This window comes from Mustela erminea, chromosome 7 (assembly GCF_009829155.1).
Source record: "Mustela erminea isolate mMusErm1 chromosome 7, mMusErm1.Pri, whole genome shotgun sequence".
Classification (NCBI taxonomy): domain Eukaryota; kingdom Metazoa; phylum Chordata; class Mammalia; order Carnivora; family Mustelidae; genus Mustela; species Mustela erminea.
This window is the reverse complement of record NC_045620.1, coordinates 102,437,701-102,458,838: the sequence shown is the minus strand read 5'-3', so window position 1 is coordinate 102,458,838 and position 21,138 is coordinate 102,437,701. Positions and strand designations below refer to the sequence as shown.

General features: G+C 38.8%; 1 protein-coding gene across 4 annotated transcripts in view; it reads right to left on the bottom strand.

Annotated features, from left to right (window-relative positions):
- RMND5A (required for meiotic nuclear division 5 homolog A) overlaps nt 1-21,138 on the bottom strand; it is a 62,843-nt gene that overhangs the window by 28,408 nt on the left and 13,297 nt on the right. For all 4 annotated transcript variants that reach the window (XM_032352699.1, XM_032352700.1, XM_032352701.1 and 1 more), the window contains exon 2: nt 13,450-13,592. In XM_032352699.1, coding sequence (XP_032208590.1) covers nt 13,450-13,592 — 143 coding nt within the window. The remainder of the gene's footprint in view (nt 1-13,449; nt 13,593-21,138) is intronic.

Here is a 21,138-nt window from a genome sequence, read left to right as displayed (position 1 = left end):
TTGTAAGTTAAATCATCCCAAATTGGGGGCCATCTACAGTATTAAGTGAATTGGAAAGTGGGTCACAGGACTTGTGGTGAGTTTACTACTTTTCTCTCTAATACCTCTCAGCCTGGATGCAATACAGCCAAAACACAGAACTAGGCATCCAGAATGTGGACAGAGAGTTCCAGGGGAAGCCCTCTAGTTCTAGCATGAGAAACAGTAATGGGTTTCTCCTATCACCCAGAGAGGAAGGGAAATCACATGGTTTTCCCCTCCATTTTCTTGCACCTCTAGCTCAACGCAGTCTGATGTACATTAGTTTTTTATTGCAACTTAAATCAACACAATTTTATTATCTCACAGCCTGACAGATCAGAAGACCAACGGGCTCACACCGTTTCTCTGCTCCAGGTCCCAAAAAGCTGAAATCAAGGTTTCATTGACCTAGGCTCTTATCTGGAGACTACAACATGAATCTGCCTCCAGGCTCATTCAGGCTGTTGCAGAATGCAGTTCCATGCAGTTTTAAGACCAGGGTCCTTGTTTCCTAACTGGCTGTAGGGGTTGTTCTCAGCTTCTAGAAGCCACTCACATTCCCTTGCTCACGGCCCCATCTATCTTCAAAAGCCAACAACAGAGGTGACATCCCTCACACTCTGAATCTGCTTTCTCTCTACCAACCTCTACTGTTTTTAAGGGCTCCTGTAAATTATTCCAGGCTCACCTAGATAATGTCCCTATTTTAAGATCGACTGCTTAGTAACCTTAATTATACCTGCAAAGTCCCTTCAAAGAAGTAACCAGTCTACTACAGCAGGCAACCTAAAACTCAGGGAGTTCTTCCTCTCCAATTAGAGGAGTTGTGGTCCCAAGAAGGGGAAAAAACCTCTACTGCATCTTTGCTTTCTGTCCTTCCATCACCTAGCCCCACATACAGGTATAGTCACAGTAAATGTACAGAAGAGTAGGGTAAACAAGGCCCCAGTTTTCTGGCCAAATGACCAAAAAAGTGGCCCTGGAGAACCCTAAAGTCCCAGTGAGATCACTGAGAGGGAAGAATTCAGAAAGGTGACCCTTTAAGTCGTTTATGAACTCCTGGGCTCACTCTCCAGTTGCACATGCATGGGCTGACCCTAAGCAACATACCAGACCCTAAAAACTGAACTAGGGGACAGAACTAGATTCCAGGTGCCAGAATGGCCACTGGTTGGCACACAAACAAGACATTTCTGAATAGCTTGAACACTGAAACCACAATTCACAGAAGACTGATCAGAACTCGTAGCCTGAACTCAACCAGGTTAATTGTCTGCTAAAAGAGAAATATCAACATTCTCCATAGTATTTAAACAAGACCCTGAGTCTTCTAACATAATACAGGTGACTCTTGAACAATTTGGGTTTGAACACAGATCCACTGCCACAGGAATTTTTTTCCTGAAGAATACACTACAGTACTGTATATGTATTTTCTCTTATGATTTTCTTAACAACATCTTCTTTTCTCTAGCTTACTTTATTCTAAGACTACAGTATATAACAAATATACAAAATATGTGTTTATCAACTGTTTGTCATCAGTAAGGTTTCCACCCAACAGTAAGTTATCAGTAGTTAAGTTTTGGGGGAGTCAAAAGTTTAATGTGGATTTTCAACTGTGCAGGGTATTGTTCCAGCATCAATTGTATTAAAAATGTCCAAGATACAATCCAAAATCATCTGGCAAAGAACCAAGAAAATCTCATATGTGAATAGATGGTTCAATAGACATCAATGCCAAGATGACAAAGATACTTGAAATCATTTTTCTTTTTTTAAGATTTTATTTATTTAACTGTGAGAGAGAGAGAGCAAGAGCAGGAGGAGTGGGAGAGGGAGAAGCAGACTCCCTGTCGAGCAGGCAGCCTGACATGGAGCTCAATCCCAGGACTCTGGGATCATGACCGGAGCCGAAGGCAGATGCCCAACTGACTGAGCCACCCAGGCACCCCCATTAAACACTTTAAAGTTTTAAAACTGCTTTATAAAGGAAGAGCAAACTTTCAAACAAAAGACAGAAAGTCTGAACAAAGACAGAAGACACAGTAATCAAAAGAAAAAACTCGTTGAATGGACTCAGTACAGAATGGAGGTGAAAAAGTCAGTATCAACAGAAATGATCTAATCGAAACATTAATAAAATAGACTGGAAAAAATGAACAGAGCCTCACAGACCCACAGGACAAGACATCTAACATGCATGTCATCCCAGTACCAGAAGGAAAAGAGAGAGTAATGGAGAAAAAATAAAGAATATTTCTTGAACTTAGCAAAAGACATAAGCCTACAGATTCAAGAAGCTCAGCACCTTGTAAAAGGAAAAACTCAAAGAAATCCACACCCAGACACCTCAGAAGCAAACTGCTGAAAACTAAAGACGAAGAAAAAAAATCTTGCAAGTGGCTAGAGAAAAGTGATGCATTGCTTATAGAATTCTCCACAGAAACCATGGAGACGAGAAAGAAATTACTCAACATTTTTCAAGTGCTAAAAGAATGGTCCCAGAATTTTATGTCAAGTAAAAATATTCTGTACAAATGAAGATGAAATAAAAACATTCTCAGATGAAAGATGAATTTGTTGCGAGAAGACCTGCTCTCAAAGAACTGCTCTAAATTCTTCAAACAGGAAGGAAATGATACCAGAAGTAAATTCTGAACATCAAGAGTGAAGAAAGCACAAGTTTACCTTGTGGTCTAAAAGCTTTCCCTAATCAGATACCGCATCACACCTGTCAGAATGGCTAAAATTAACAACACAAGAAACAAAGGTGTTGGCGAGGATGCAGAGAAAGGGGAACCCTCTTACACTGTTGGCGGGAATATAAACTGATGGAGCCACTCTGGAGAACCACTGGAGGTTTTTTAAAAAGTTAAAATAGAACTGCCCTACAATCCAGTAACTGCACTAGTAAGTATTTACCCAAAGGATACAAAAATACAGATTCAAAGGGGTACATGCACCCTGATGTTTATAGCAGTATTATCAACAATAGCCAAACTATGAAGAGGGCCCACGTGTGATAGATATGTGGTATATATACATAATGGACTACTACTAAGGCACCAAAAAGAATGAAATCTTGCCATTGGCAACAACATGGATGGAGCTAGAGTGAAGCCAGTCAGTCAGAAAAAGATAAATACCATATGCTCTCACTCATACGTGGACTTTAAGAAAACAGATGAACATATGGGAAGGGGGAAAAGAAAAAAAGGAGAGAGGGAAACAAGTCACTAGTGACTCTTAGTGGCAGAGAACAAAGTGAGGGTTGATGGAGGAAGGTGAGTGATGGGCTAGATAGGTGATGGGTATTAAAGAGGTCACTTGTGATGAGAACCAGGTGTCATATGTAAGTGATAAATAAATTTCTACTCCAGAAATCAATAGTGAACAAATGTTAACTAATACAATTTAAATAAAATAAAGTAAAATGAAATAAAAAATAAAAGCCTTCCCTAACAAATTTTACTTTCACTCCCTAAATCTTACATTGGCATTACCCCCAATAAATTTCCTGTATTTTTTAAGCATGCAAATTTAATGAGACTAGACTGTTTAGATTTAACTGATATTACAATCCTAAGTAATCACTGCTTAACTCAAACCAAGAAACATAAGATTATTTTATAGCACATAAAAAAACAGGCAGAAACTGCTAAGCATTCACCATTTACAGTTACCATAATGCAGGAGAGTTCTCCTCTCCAAAATTGAGCACATTTTTCTTTAAAGAGCTATCTACCCTTATTTTGGATGTCAAGCCAACAGCCTAAAACAAAACACATATAGTAAGATTCAGAATTACTCAGACAAAAAACAAAAATGAACAAGCAAAATTACTGTCTGAGTCTTAAATTTTTATTTACTTGCTTTTTATAGACCTCCTTCTTGGTCTAGTGGTCTAGTACTAAAGAATATTAGTAACACAAATTCCTAGATGCTAAAGCAATAGCTTCTACACACATACTAAACAGGCTATCTCTAGCCCTGAAGAAAATGCCAAAACTGCTTGCATTAGGCTAATTTCAAATCAGATTATCAGATTCTGCCTGTTGAGAGATGACTTTATAACAGTACACCAATGCTTCTGAATAGATTATTATATCTTTATGCCATCCATGCCCACTAGAGCACTGGAAATGGAAATGGTGCTACTACATTCGTCTTCCAGACTAGAGCAGAGGCCGTAAGGGTGACGATGGCATAGACACTGTACCATATTTTCTGCCCCAGACAAATGACCATTCAAATGAATAAATGAATTGTTATCTGAAGATGACACAATTTATAACAAACTCCAGAATCTTCCTTATTTCTCTAAATGTCTAAGTGTACCCTACAAGCAAGAATCATTCAGACTATGTAAGATTCCTCACTGCTCTATCGACCTCATTCAATTCAAACATAGCTTTCAGATTTTCACTTACTCATTCAATAATTATTCTCCAATCCCATCAACTCCCAACAAATTTATAAGTTGTCTGTTCTGCAGGAAAGAAATGAAGCAACATTGGAAGTTGTCATCTCAAAGGACAGACCATGTTAAAAGAGACTTATTTTATTTGGCAGTATAGATTAAGTCCAAATTTTAATAACTACCATCAGATAGTAACTGCTCAAGGAAAGAATTCCTTCAAATCTTCCCTTACTATATATTAAAAAAATTAATTTTGACTATCTGAAAATGTTAAAATGTAAGAGTTAAATATTTAAAAAAATTTAAAGTCTTACTATGTTCCTCATGTACCTTTATTTCCAAAAGGTACATCCTAAGTCACTGCTACATGGGCAAGGAAAAAACTCAAACACCTTAAGCTCAGGATATCTTTACTACGTTAAATTCTATAGCTTATTCGACAGTCTTGGAAAATATAACTAAATAGGAATAAGCAACGCATTAGATGAAATTTTCTGAGCTCCCTTCTACCATTCTGGATTTCCAGTTTAAATTACCAGGGTAGAAAAATAAACTACTTTCACAGCTTATTTTCTGCTCACATATAGTAAAAATTAAAAGTTAAAATTGTATAAAGAGGTTGAGGAAATGCAGCATAGTGCTAGAACTCCTTTTGTTATAACTGTATGTTCTTACTGTTGCATCAGTGCTAGGATCAGTTCCAGCTTCTGTTGCTAGGTGACCAAACTCGTTTGCATGGCTGCAGGAAATAAGCAGCATTGCAAACAAGCCAAGAAGTGGCTAATAAAAAGAAATACCTATTATTAGTACTTCTGTCTTACTGTACTTTTTTCCTTTAACATTTTTAAAGAAAAAACTTGAAAAGATGTTCTTAAATGTGAAAGCAGGATTCAAGCAAGAATCAAGAGCAAAAGAGCACGCATTCAAGGGTGTGTCTGCCTGACAAGGATGTTATAGCTTAGAAAGAAATTCAAGAATACATTAATTCATACGCTATCTTATGTATGTACTTTCAATGCCACTTATATTTTTGATTATTTTAAGTTAAAAAATCTGGTAGCTGAAGGGTGCCCGGGGGCGTTCAGCTGGTTAAGCGTCTGACTCTTGGTTTTGGCTCAGGTCGTGATCTCAGAGTCATGAGATCAAGCCCCCTCATCTGTCTGTGCTCCGTGTGGAATCTACTTGAGATTCTCTTCCTCTCCCATCTCCCAAATAAAATCTGGAAGGTGAGACAGAGAAGGAGTAAATAACTTTAATAAAACATTATGAAACTATGGAATCTAAACAGAAAATCCTATCTCCTTGGATACATCATGAACATGCTGACAAACTGGTCAGTTTGAGGACTGGCTTTGACTGTTCACCATCCAAAACAAAAAACTTCTGGAATAGTTAATGAAATTGTAATTTTTTTTTTAGTAGGCTCCATGCCCACCCTGGTGCCCATGGTGCCCAAATACAACCCTGAGATCAAGACTGAGCTGAGATCAAGAGTCGGACACTTAACTGACAAAGCCAAGGCACCCCTGAGGCACCCCTGAAATTATTCTTGACCAGACAGTGGTAACAATACATGATAAAATTCAGTATTTCTTTTAATTCTTAAGTAACAACTCTTTATTTATTTTTTTTTAAAGATTTTATTTATTTATTTGACAGAGAGACATCACAAGTAGGCAGAGAGGCAGACAGAGAGAGAGAGAGGAGGAAGCAGGCTCCCTGCTGAGCAGAGAGCCCGATGCGGGACTCGATCCCAGGACCCTGAGACCATGACCCGAGCTGAAGGCAGCGGCTTAACCCACTGAGCCACCCAGGTGCCCCAAGTAACAACTCTTTAAAAAAACAAAAAAAAACAAACTCTCCCACCTACTTTTGAAGGGAAATTTGTGTATGAACCCAAAAATGTGCTATTGTTGCACCTGCTAAGCGTCCAGTTAATCTGGTTTGCAGTGAGGGACAGAGACAGACCACAAAGGATACTTAACAGGGAATTAAGAAACCTGGATTCTGGTTCCACTCAGTCTGGGAAAAGATACCTACTTTATATACATACATACATACATACTTAACATACATCCAAAAGAGGTGTGGTTTTTTAAAAATTCCTCCCAATATTAGGATAAAATAATCAAGATTCCTCCCAAACAGCAATAAAGACAAACCACATAACTGGGGGGGGCGGGGGGACAAAAAATGAGCAAGAAATTCACTAAAGGGAGAAATTCTGAGAGTAAAAAACTTGGAAAGATGCTCAATCCCAAAGATGATGATGGAAATGCAAATTTACACAACTAACTAAATTAATCAGATGGCTGTGAAATATTCCAAAATATTTTAAGTCTGATAATACCAAGTGTAGGTGAGAACTGAGAAAAGAGAACTGTTGTTTAATACATGTTTGGTAGGACAGTAATTTACTATAAGCCCTTCAGGGAAAAATTTAACAAACCTAGTAGAGCCGATTATGAGGCACATGGTCTCAAATGAAATAATCCATATTTGGGCATATACCAGCCAGTGGTGCCTTGCAAACTATGGCTGGAAAATAAATTCAGTAGTGTGTCATAATCAGCATTTGTAGATGCATTTCTAGATGGAGATGCTACCTTCTAAAACGTTCCATTCTGTCTTCTGTATGATATTCATACTCTTATGACGGTTTTCAAAGTTAAAAAAGACAGGCAGGCTGTAATCTAACTACCTGTCACATTTGCATCCTTACCCCTGACAATTATTTTACATATTATTTCACATACCCTTCTGCTCTGGTCAATCTGCTGTCCCAACTGCCTCCTTATCTGAACAGATGGCAGATTATTTGAGGAACTACTTTACTAATTTTCCCAAAGATGGCACATACCTCTTCCTACTCTAGATGCATAGGAGAGACATGCATGGGATGCCCAAGAGCACTCACCAGTTGTTAATTCTCTCAAGGAACTCCAGTTGAGGAAGTTTCTTCAAAGTCATAAAATCTTAAGTATTTACTCAGTTCCTCCATCTGCTTTCCAGTTCTTTGATCAAAGTTTTCACATCTGTATCTGTAGACAATCATCCCTATCTTAGCAAGTGTTGCTAAAGACTAACTAAATATTGTACATCAAAATATCTACTGGGACTTAGCCACAGTAAGCTTTCAGTACAACAGTAGCTGAATTGGAGAACCAGGCCTTGCCATCAAATCTTCTGATTCCGCATTGAAAAGAGTCTTCATTTTAGAAAACATTAAACAAAAAACATTAATGGGGCATTAAAAACAAATTCATTCATTTAAAAATCACCTGAATACAATTACACACTGTATTAGGTGGCACAACTTAATGGGTATAAGGTCCTTTTTCCCTCTCAAACCAAACCTGACTTGGGTGTTGGATCAAGTAAGCTATTACACCTGCTAGCCTCAGGCAAAAGTGGGCCCATACCACCTCCAGGCCCAGTGGGATTCTCTGATCCTATCCTAAGATGAGACCTGATTGCAAAGGTCTACGCTTTCTTCTGTGAACTAGACTATAATGCAAACAATTATCATTATCAACTAAAGAATGTCATTTCATTCTGCTCAGAGCAGAGTAAGAACAGCATAGGCCCAGAGCTTAGAGCTAATCATGTTGTGTAACAGATGGCAAAGAAAACAGAACTTAACTCATCTTTTCTTTTGAGAATGATCTTTAGACTGAAAAAGACAAAACCAATATTGTTTCACAAAAACTGGAGCCCGATAAAAGTGAAGAGACCCAGACAGCATCTAGCTGCTTGTATGAGTCAGGACTCTTGGTTCCTACAAACAGAAATCTCCTTTGCCCAAACCCTGGATTTGAGGAAAGGCTCAGGTAACCAGGGGTAGCTGAACCTCGAAGGATGTTCCCTCCCCACCTCTTGCCTCTACTTCTCTCTGAAGAATTTTGTTTTCCACAACAGACCACATTCTTTCAGGGGCTACTAATCACTTCTAGGCATACATATTCCCAGCCCTTCTTCCCATAAGAGCTCTAAAGAGAAAGATCCTAAGAGAGGACTTTGAGGTACTCACCCTGGAGCAAAGAACTGTGCCTAAGCCTGGGTAGGTCAGATCATCCCCAGACCATGTAACTGTGGCCAAACCCAGTAGGTATTGAGAATGTAGCTGTTCTTAGTCCAAATCACATAATTTTAAAACAACACCTTCCATCTTGACTGCAAAGATAGGAGACCTTTACTAAATGCCTCGCAAAAATTTAGACACCTAGTCTACTGCATTTTCTTGGATTACTCGCTAGCAGTTCAGAGAAGAGTTAGTTTGAACATGCTTTATTTTATTCTTAGGGAATATATTCCTGGCTTTTTATCATTGTTGTCTTTTTTATAACTTTGTTAACCATTCCTTTTCAGTAATTCTAAAAATTCAATACTCAAAGTATATTATCAATTTCTCTGTCTATATTTCAGAACTCAACTTAGCTCTTTTTTTTTAATCAGAGTGTATTTTTTATTTCTAGTCATTTCAATTTCCTTTTCCCTTCATTAACAGTAACATCTCTCTACTATATAAAGATTTATATATTACATAATAACAGAAGTTTAGAGCTAGTATATACCTGATCTCACCCACTCTGTATCTCAGCTACTATTTAAGGCCAAATCCAACACCTTTTCTCCCATTGGTATTTTCTTCTCTTCTTATACCCCCGTCATACCTACATAAAAGGCAGTTCCAGATGGCTCACCCATAACTATCTTAAATATTCTATATTTTGCTTTTTATGGCATTACTCCATTTTTTAACAGTCAGCATTTTAACTCACCCATGTAGATGCTCCATCTACTGGCAGAAGATCAGTTTAGGCTGACGTTTTTTTAAAAACTATTTTTAATACTTATTTCCCCCCTTAAAGCACTACCAGCCCTGCAATGGCCTGACTTCCTAGTGTAGCACTCATGAGTGAGATCTTTTTCCACTGATTTACCACTTCGAAGCTGTTCACCTGGGGTATGTTACTTAATATCTAAGTCTTAAAATGGTAATAATGTACCTACAGCATGTAATATAAATATCTGTACAGCACCCAGCTCAACAGTCAGAGCACGGTCAACACTCAGTAAGTGGCAGCTATTATCTTCCTCCCTCTGACTTCCTCTTAGTCTAATTTCATCCTATTTAATGAGGTCATGCAAATTCTCAACTGCTTATATCATTCACTCCCTTTTTCCCTAACCTCCTTTAATCAAATCCTTAGGCCTTCCATCAACCCTATTCTTGATAAGGCAGCTAATCCAAGAGAGCCAGTCCCTGAGGGTCTTTCACAGGTATCCAGCATCTCTCAGTTGTTCAGCCTCTTTCTCAGTACTACAGAAAACCACATCTCAATCTGCTGTCTGAAATCTTGCCTGTTCTTCCAAGTCAAATATTTTTGAAGATTTTATTTATTTATTTATTTATTTATTTAGAGCATGTGTGTGGGCAGGGGAAAGGGCAGAGGGGGAGAAAGAGGAAGAGAGAAGAGAGAAGCAGATTCCACACTGAGCACGACCCCAAAGATCACAACGTGAACTAAAAGCAAGAGTCGGACACTTAACTAACTGAGCCACCCCAGTGCCACCAAAGTCAAATTTAAGAGACTAACTCCCCAACACTTAAAGAGCACAATGATCTTCCCTTTACTTCACAAATAAATAGAGTGAATCCCATGCGAATTTATCTTACGTTGCTTCAGAATTTTCCCGGCTCTTTCATGTGTACGAGTAGCATTCTTACATGACCGAACTAGACCATACTCTTCTAAAGAATATGGCCTATGTATTTTGCTTTCAACTATCCCAAAACAATGTCTAAATTTAGACAGTTTAAAATCTTAGCCCTATTTATTTCAACATACACACATATGCATTTAAAGCAGTAATGATTTTATTGACTTCTTACTTAGGAAGAAGTAAACTCAAGAAAACTCAGAAGACTTAAACACTAAAGTAAAAGCCCTAAGCAGGAGAGAATTCTAGATGTTTTTAACATGGGAGAGGAAATTTAAAATAGGCCAACACATTGTTTTTACTAAAAATAATCTGCCACAGAACCCAATATCTGATATTATTTATTTTAAATAGTGATCATACTATGGGCCTCTGAAAACAGTCAACACATTAAGGCAGAAATCTTCAATAATTTTTTATGTTCACAAAACTAAAAGCCAGAAAGTGCCTTGGCTAACACCACAAACCTCTTTTCTGCTTACATTAAATGATGACTAAAGAACTTTAAAAGAAGCATTAAAACATTAAAGGACAAAAAAATCATTAAGCGTGTCAAAAATTCACTACTGTTCCTCACTCAAAACCAGCCTCTCATAAAGGAATCACCAGCGTCTTTGCCCTTCTCTTGGCAGGGTGGGAACATAGATCCACAACAGGGTGCTGCTCACAGGCTGCTGGACAGCATTCCAGTTTATTACTCAAGTCCGTTTGTGGGACTTAAAGGCCTGGGCCACAATGGCTTCAGCTTCATCCTGTCTGCTCACATCAGCCCACAGGAGTCCACCCAGCCTGGTCACAACAGGTGGCCCTGGAAGCTTGTACAAATTTTCCAGGTCCAGACTACAAGTCAGTGGAATCTTATATGACAACAGCCTACACAGAATTCCTCAAGTATGTGAAAAGCACAGTGTCTAGGTAGTTCTAGTGGGGTAATAGCTTCCTGTTACAGCTCCGGGTAAACAGATGCTCCTACCCCAGAAAAGAGGGAGGTAGGAAGGGAGAACACACACTGAAAGATGGTAGAGAACAGAGTTAAAAGATCCAGGCTTTCTTCTGTGTCCCAGAACCATAATTCAACAAACACTTACCAGTACCAACTTAACAATGTAGTTTCATAGGATGGATCAGAAGAATCTGGAATCCAGGTCACCTAGAACCTAAACTACTTTCACAGCAACATAAAACCACACACAAAAAACTTTTTACTTAAAAAAGCCCTTATTACTTAACATGACAAAAATGTCCTCAAAAGAGGAATGAGTAAATTAAAATACATAATTAGGAACACTCACCTCAAACATACCCTCACCAAAAAAGCCAGAACGTAGATTACTCATTATGCATTCCCTTGGTATCCATTCCCAAAGGAATTCTTCTGTTTCTAGCACCAAATATATTTAAATGCTTTGTCTCAAAGATTAGCCAAAATATCTGACAACAATTATGAATATTTATAAAGACGTGCTAGATCAGGAAGACATGCTTTGCAAGTCACCATTAGTTAGGTGGATAAGAGTAAAAAGAAGGTTCTAATAATCTGACAGGGGGACACACGGTTACCTATCAGTGATAGAACACAAATCTGGTGAATTGCTGGCGCCCATGCTCTAGATCCTAGTAGCCAGCAGTCCACACACTTGAGATATGGCTACTGCCATCCTCACCTCTCTCGAATCTGGGATCTCTCCTCCGATACTTTCTCTGATTAGCTGCCATGAAAACTTCAATTCTTCCCACTATCATGGCATTTTCTGGTCTTGCTGTCCCCACTCTCTGTCATTAACTACAAGCAGTCTGATGGTCAAGCAGATGCCTTCTGTTACCTCCAAGGGCTTCAACCATCAAAATCACCAGATTGCCTTGGTCACTGTCAATCATCAAAACCTGAAGCTTCGTAGATACCACCTAGAGCAGCTGAAGGTCCCTCACCCACAGTGACTTAAGACCCTCTCTAAAGTGCCCCACCATCATTCCAGTGAGCCCTTAAGCTAGTATATACCACCTGAGGTTTCCAATGCCATAGGCCCCAGAAGGCCCCAAAGCCACTTCCAAAGCTATGTGCACTCTCTTGGGGTCACCAAACAGGCAGCACAATATCAAAGTTCTTTCAGAGAATACACAATGCTTTCCCAGCCTTTGCTAGCAAATGCCATCACTAATCCAAATATGGTGTTGCTGCTGCCAGAACTACTTCTCAAACCTCTTTTGCCAAGTTGAAACCCTCAGCATTATGGGAATGGTGAAAGCTCTCTGAAAGGTCACTAACACTTCTGTAAACCACAGCTACCCAAACAATCCTTAGAGCCCCTGCCACACACAGTCTGGCTACACTGTACCTGACAAGTTAACAAAACCTCCTTAGAAGCAGATAGTTCTGCCTTAGACTGCCTCGAGTCTAGCCCTTCAAGACTACTGCTCTACAGGGTAATTTCTAAAAGGTAAGCTTGCCCATGAGTTAGACAAAGTCACCCCCTGGATTCCATGAGTTTCTGTTTACATCATAGCTACTAGTTCTCCTACATTCTGACTAAGAAGCAAATCTTAGGGCTGGTTTTGCTTTTACAAAGAGCTCTCCCAAAAGTTCTTCCTACCTTCCCACAAGTTTACAATGTGTCAAAAAAAAAATCCATTAAAAAATAAATCCATAAACAATTACAAATTCTCCAATGGCTGATGTAGTCAGAGGTATCACACAGTAACCTTAGGCCCTGTCTCTTAGGCTACACTATGAACTCCAAAGGCAAAACTGGCCCAGTGCTAAAAATAACCACTTATAAGTAAACCACTAAGTCACAGATTCAAGAGATGTCACCAGAACAATCGCCCAACAGAAGTGCACTGGCCCTGCAACTAGCAACCAACCCACTCACTCACACAGAAAGCAACAATGGAGAAAAGCAACTAGCATGTACACAGGAAGACAACAGTTAGGATGATGCAAGGTTGTTATCCTAATAACCCCACAAGAGAGACAGTCACTGCCAATGAACTATTCAGGAAGTAGGAAGTTACTTCTGTAAACACACTCCCTCAGAGGAGTTAAAATTTCTTTGGAAATTTACTCACCTTGATACAAGGAACTGTAGTCATATAAATAAATGTTTTTATTTTTGTTTTTTTAAATAGCAAAAGATAACTTTAAGAGTAATATAATAAAACCAAATCTGAAAAAGTTAAAGCCAGGATGAAAGGACTAGCATAAAAGAATTATTATCAAAGCAGTGCTAGGAGAAGACGGATGATGTTAAAAAAAATCCCAGACAATTCCTTCAACACCATACCTTATCAATGGCTTTTCCAACACGAGAAACACTGCTGTGGATGTCTTTGTGGTCTGAGGCCAATTTTTGAACAGTGTCCTTTATTCTCTTACAGCATTGTGTCAAAACAAGTGAAAGTGTCCCTGATAATTCAGCATCTTGGCCTATAAAAAAATTAGGAAAGAAATAAAGAGAAAGACTGGTTACTGACAAAAGCAAACCCAAAGATGGCAAATTTCAAACAGGCCATTTAGAACATGAAAGTTGGAAGAAAAGTGAAGAAAAACAAATATCTGCTTTGAAGCAGATGGTCACATTCATAGATAACATTTTTCAAGTGAATGCTAAGAAAGTTATCTTAATTTATTTTTTGGAATAAATAAGAAAACTTTACTATGAAATAAGCCACTTTTGTAATTACCAAAATAGCACAGACGGTGAATGATACTGCCAAGGCATTTTTCAGAAAATATGTCTTACTGAATAAACTCAGTTATCCCATCCACTTAAGCTGTTCAAGTCATTCTCAATACATTTTCATTGTTATTCAATTTCCTAAAAGAGAGATTTAGTCTAAATGCTTTATATTCTATATAAAGAAATAGAAAAGAACACCCAACAAACTTCCGTGGATACCATGTTGAAAGAGCGGACACAGCAGAAAGAGTTAACATATCCCCATCTATAGGCACAGTGAGCCATTCTTATCAGGGTTCCCCACCACCCTAACTGGTAAGAGTGGCTCACTATTCCTAAACTGTACAATGAGGCTCATGCTGAATTCCTGCTTTCCTTTTGAGACTCTGGAATTTTAGTATGTGCTACGCTGACGGTGCCTATATGATCAGTCCCCAGTGAACACGCTGAGCACTATGACTCTGATGAGCTTCCCTGGTAGACAACACTTCACACTTGTTACAATTTGATGCTGGAGGAATTAAATGTGCCCTGCTTGTGTGACTGACAATCTGCTGAGAGAAAACTCTTGGAAATTTTCTCCTGCTTCCTCTGCACTTTGCCACATGAGCCTTTCCCCTTGGCCGATTTTGCTTTGTGTCCTTTTTGCAGTAGTAAATCTTAGCCATGAGTGTGACTACATGCTGATTCCTGTGCATCCTCCTAGTGATCAATGGAACATAAAGGTGGTCTTGGGGACCTTGATACACACGATAAATCAACTGAAAGTTACCACAGTTTATATCATCTTTCCCAGCGCTACCTCCTCAGGAAAAGGAGAGGAGAAGAAGGTGGGAGAAGAGTGAACATTTGTTAATTACCTCATACATCTACATATCCCCACCTGTGAGCAACAGGTCTGGCTTCTGAACTACTAACTATGATACAGCAGTGGTTCTTAAACTCAAATTTACATCAGAATCACCTGCAGGTCTAAGTTAAAACAAAGGAGTTGGACCTCCATCCTCTGTATCTAATTCAAGAGGTCTGGGATGGGGCTGAAGAATCTGAACAAGAACCACCCAAAATGAAAACAGCCCTAGAATGTCCATTCATCCAACAAATACTTATTGAGCAAGATACCTTCTGGTGAACAACACAAAATAAGTCAATTATATACAGTAGAACAAAAGAGAATATATTCTATGGGGGGTGGGGAACACTGTAAAAGAGATGGGGAGTGTATGTGAGCTGAACAATTACAATCTTAAACACAGTGGATAGGACAGACCTCACTGAGAAAGTGATATCCGAGCAGACTTGAAATAAATGAGGGAACCAGCCATGGGGCTACTATGGGGATGAAGGGTGGCAGAATTTGCCACTCCAAAATATGCTTCTTTGCCATAAGGACTATTTTGAACATATTATTATGAGAAACAGCAGATACAGGAAAAGTTCTAAAAACAGAGCAGAAGTCACCCTTTTGTAAGGGAAATTTACAATTATGAGGGAAATTCCATTCATAAGTCTCCCTCTCTACCCACATAGAGAAGAATGGCTCTAAATCGTAAGAAACTTATCAGTGAAGAAGGTTCAGACTTATATTTGCATAACAAACTTTACTTTTGTTTACTGTGCATTTCCTGATAAACTGGCTTCCCCACCTTTCTTTGATCTTTAGCTAAAGATAGTAGTTAAGCTTGAACTCTAAACCACTTCTTTGAGCTACTCACTTTTCTCTGAGAACCTCCCATGTTATACATAAAGTATACATGTTAATAAACTGTTTTTCTCTTGTTAATCTGCCTTTTATTACAGGGGTCTCAGTCAAGAACTCCCAAGATTAAAAAGAAAAAGTATTTCTTCTCCCTTTCAGGGGGAAAGCATTTCAGGCTGAGAGGAAAAAAGCCCTTACAAGAATATACCAAGATTATTTAAAGAATAGCCCAAAAGCCAGTTTGGCTAAAGCAGATGTCTGGCAAAGAAAAACAGGAGAAGAAAAAGTGTAAGAGATAATGGGGGTCCTGATCTTGCAGGGCCTTTCTGGCACTGTAAAGACTTTAACTTTTATTCTGCATGAAAGGGTACCACTGCAAGGTTTTGAGCAGAGAAGGTACATAAACTGACACATTTTAGTATGGTCTTTCTGACTCAAGACAGGAATACAAGAACAGAAGCAGGAAGAGAAGTTAGGAAGCTATGGCAGCAATCCAGATAAGAGGGCAGAGGCTCAGCCACTGGGTGTAAGATGCGGAGGTGGTAAGAAGTGCCTGGATTCTGGATATATTCTGAGGGCAAAGCCAATAGGATTTCCTGACTGAGTATGAAGGAAGAGAAGGACTCCCAGATGATTCCAAACTTGTTTTTTTTTTTTAGTTTAAGTCAAGTAGAAAGATGGAATTGTCTTAAATTAGAATGATAAAGATTAAAAGCTGAGCAGGTATGAGAGGAAGGAAGAGATAAGGAGTTCAGTTTGGGGCTTGTTAAATTTGATATGTAAGTAGTCACTTCAGCGCACATGTGGAATGTGTTAGATTTATAAGCCTGGAGTTCAAGAGCAAACACAGGGCTGGATATATAAATTTGTGAGTCACTGGCATGTAGGTGACGCTTCAAGCCATGACGTGGCTGGGTGGCTCAGTCAGTTGAGCATCCAAGTCTTTGTTTTGGCTCAGGTCATGATTTTATGGGTCCTGGGATCAAGACCCATGTTGGGCTTTGAGCTCAGTGATGAGTCTGCTTGAGATTCTCTCTCCCTCCCCCTTTGTCCCCCCCTCCCTGCACTCTCTTGCACTCTCTTTCTAAAACAAATATTTAAAAAAAAAATAAAGCCATGAGGCTAAATGAAGACATCAAAAGAGTCAGTACAAACAAAAAAGTGATAAAATCACAAACAAAAAAGTGATAAAAAAGTGATAAAATATGGGAGTAACCAACTGTGTTAAGTGCTCTGCTATGTCAACTAAGATATAGACTGAGAAGAGACCACTGGATTTAAAATGTGGAAGTTATGAGTGCTCATGACAGAACAGTTTCTCTACAGTTTGAAGAAAAAAAAAAAAAAAACCAGGAAGTTGTAGGGACTGTGAAGAGGGAATATAAGTCTAGTTCAGTGACAACCACTGGGAGATGTAAAAAGATAAGCAAACAGAAGATAGATAAAAAGTACCATAAAATACCCAATACAATATGATGTAACCAAAAAAAAACACAAAAAACAAAAAACAAAAAAACCCTGTCCTCTTCTCTAGATACAATTGCACAAAGTATGTTTCAGGTGCTTCCAACTTCTAATAACATAATTTAGGCTAAGAGAAGACTTGCTAATTCAGGAAAAATTTCAAAATCTCTATAAAAGGTATTCCATACATACTTTGAGCCAAATGAATCTAACTGCTTCAGTAGCTCTACTCTGGTCATTTCTGTATCTAAACCTTACCTAACCTCAATACCTTCATCTCCTCTATGAACCGCCCTGCTCACAGATTTACTTAGTCTTCTCAATTCCTAATGAATTCTGTTCTCTCCACCTTTCCTCTAGCACCTAATTGAATCCCACTCAACAATATCATGTATCATTCCATGACCAGTATCAATTAGATATATATAAGTCCTGAGCAAAGACAGGTTCTTATTCTAAACTAAATAGTCCAGTCTTATCACATGCCTTGCATAGTTTTTTCTTTCTTTTTTTTTTTTAAGATTTTACTTATTTATTTGACAGAAAGACACAACAAGAGAGGGAGGAGTATGAGAGGGAGGAGTACGAGAGGGAAAAGCCAGCTTCCAGCTGAGCAGGGAGCCTGATGTGGGGCTCAATCTCAGGATCCTGCAATCATGACCTGAGCCGAAGGCAGATGCTTAAGGACTGAGCCATCCAGGCGCCTCGTCTTGCACAGTTTCATATACTATTAATATAAGTATGTGGATTGACAATAACTAAAGCAAGGAAAGAACAGTTAAAAAGAATGCCATATTTAACAAATGGTGCTGGAATAAGCAGATACCCACATGCAAAAGAATCATACCATATAAAAAAATTAACTCAAAATGGAATGAACACCTAAAGGTAAGAGCCAAAACTATCAAATTCTTAGAAGAACGTGGGTATATTCTCAACCTTGTTTTGGACAATGGTTTCTTAGGCATGATACCAAAAGCACAAGTAACAAAAATAAATAAATAGGTAGAGAGATAAATAAATAACTCCTAGAATGACAGAAAATATTTGCAACTCATATGTCAGGTAAGGGTCTAATATCCAGAATGTACAAAGAACTGTTACAATCTAACAAGACAACCCCATTTAAAAATGAGCAGGGGCAACTGGGTGACTCAGTCAGTTAAATGTCTGACTCTTTGATTTCGGCTCAGGTCATGATCTCTGGGTCCTGGGATCAAGCCCCATGTGGGGCTCTGCACTCAGCATGGAAATCTGCTTGCCCATCTCTCTGTGCTTTTCCGCCTGCTCACTTGTGCATTTGCACAAATAAATTCTTAAAAAATAAAAATGGACAAAGAATTTGAACATTTTTTTCCCCAAAGAGGAAAGGCAAACAACCAATAAACACAGGAAAAGATGTCCAACATTATTAGTCAAAAGAAAAATGCAAATCAAAACTACAAAGAGAAACTACTTCACACCCACTGGGATAGCTATAATGAAAACAATGGACAACAAAAAGAGTCGGAGAGGATGCGGAGAATTTAGAACCCTCACACATTGCTGGTGGGATGTCATATGGTGCAGTGGCTGAAGAAAACAATCTGACAGTTCCTCAGAAATAACATATAATAACATAATAACCATATGATACAGGAATTCTACTGCTAGGTACATACCTGAGAGAAATGAAAACACATGTCCACACACAAACTTGTATAGGAATGTTCACAGCAGCATTATTCATAATAGCCAAAAAGTGGAAACAATCCCAATGTCCAAAAGGTGACTGGATAAATGTGGCATAGCCACACAATGGAATATTTATTCAGCCATAAAAAGGAACGAAGCACTGATACATGCTAAACACAGACGAACCTTGAAAAGACTGTGTTGACTGGAATGAGCCAGATACAAAAGGCCGTAAGTGTATGATTCACTTACACGGACTCTCTAAATCCAAAGACAGTAGTAGATTCACAGGGGCCAGAGAGGCTAGCAAAGGGTAGAATTGAGAGTGACTGTTAATAAGTATGAGGTTTCTTTGGGAGTGATGAAAATGTTCTGGGATTAGATAATGGTTATGGCCACACATTTCTGAATATATTAAAAGCTAGTGAATCACAGCCTTTAAAAGGGTGACTTCTATGGTATGTGAGCAATTTCTCAATTTTAAAAATCTTAAAAATGCAAGCCATAAGTCCTATCCATCCTAGCATGTTTGTTTCTACAGTCAGTAGACAACAAAGTAAACACAAGGTTAAAGAACAAAAAAGCAGAGGCCAACCTGGAGGACAGAGGTCATCTGGAATTTACTAACTGAACTTCCACAACCCAACCTTGAAATTCATGGTATTTTCAAATCTCAGCAACTTAAATGTCTGAAATTTGGTGCTGCTGTCATTTCTTCAAGACCCTACACTTTTTGGTCTTCAAGTTTAATAAGGACAGATTCTAGTAGTGGAAGGTCAATTAATTAACATTGAGAGTTCTCAGTATGCCCCAAGGAAAAATAATTTCTACAATGTATTTGGAAGTATAAGAAAAGTATAATGGAATAATCTGAAAGAGAACCCCGGGAAAGCCCTGTTCAAAGAGAAAGATCCCACTAATGCATTTTCAAATGGATTTAGTGGAAAGCGGCCAAAGGTAAAAACAGGTTTAGAAATCACTCTAACAATCAAACTGAGTGAGACCAAACCTCTAAGTCCTAAAGGGAGAGTTCTAATGTTCTTCTGATTTCTCTGTCTGAAAACAAAACCCACTTCTAGAAGAACCTTTCTGTGAAAAAAATCTAAAAGGATTCAGTTCTTAGAAATAAAGTTGGGGAATTACTAACAGCCTTCTCTGCCATAACTAAACTAGATGTGAGGTAAATGTTAGAATCCTAGTTGGCCACAGTGGTGATCACTTTTTACCCAGGATGAAGTCCTATGACAACGGCGTCTTTTTTTTTTTTTTTTTTTTTTCCCTAGAGGAAGAGAGAGAGCAAAAGGGAGTGGGGTGGTGGTGGAGCATCCCAAACAGGCTCCATGCCCAGCATGGAAACCAACATAGAGCTGGATCTCACAACCCTGAGATCATGACTGAGATCATTACCTGAGTTGAAACTAAGAGTCTGAGCCACCCAGGAGCCCCCAGCTGTGTCTTTCAATGCAATAAACCTCCCTAGACTCACGACCTATCATACATGACCATGAAAGGAATAGTTCTGAGGCAGTGTTTATCCATACAGTGACCACACGTACTTTTCAAGTTGGCCTTTTTTTTTTTTTTAATTATTTATTGATTTATTTATTTAAGAGCAAGAGAGCGTGAGTAGAGCACAAGTCAGGGGAAGTGGCAGAGGGAGAAGCAGACTCCACTGAGCAGGGAGTCCACTGCAGGGTTCAATGCCAGGATCCTGGGATCATGACCTGGACCAAAGGCAGATGCTTAACCGACTAAGAAACCCAGGTGCCCTAAAGATTGTGGGTTGTTTTTGTTTGTTTTTTTGTTTTTTTTTTTTAAGAGTAGTTTTAGGTTTACAACAAAACTGACAGAGGTACAGTACAGAGATTCCCATATACCTACTACCCCCTCACAACAAGCACAGCCTCTCCCATTATCAATATCACCCCCCAGAACGGTACTTTTTTTTTTTTTTAAACCAAGGATGAGCCTACACTGACACATCATTTATCACCCAAAGTCCGTAGTTACCTGAGAGTTCACCCTTGGTGCTGCACCATGGATTCTGACAAATGGGTAACAGCATAAATCACTACAGTATCTAACAGAGTCTTGTCACAGCCCTAAAAATCCTCTGTGCTCTCCCTATCCATCTTTCTCCTCCACCTCACCCACCACAACCACTGATCCTTTTGTCTCCATAGTTCTGCCTTCCTCAGAATGCTGTATAGTCAGAATCCTATAGCATGTAGCATTTTCAGATTGCCTTTTTTCATCTGAGTTAACTCCTAAAGCATTTCTTTAGAGAGCCCGGCTAACACTTCAAGCTCTGCCCTAGAGCTTCGCTGCCTAGCCATTTCAGGATCTATGTCCATTAGTGTCAAAGAAACAATAAATTGTTTATTTCCATAGCATTCTGGATTTCTCTATCGGAGTTTCACACTTGATTACAAATATTTGTCTTACCACCCTCATGA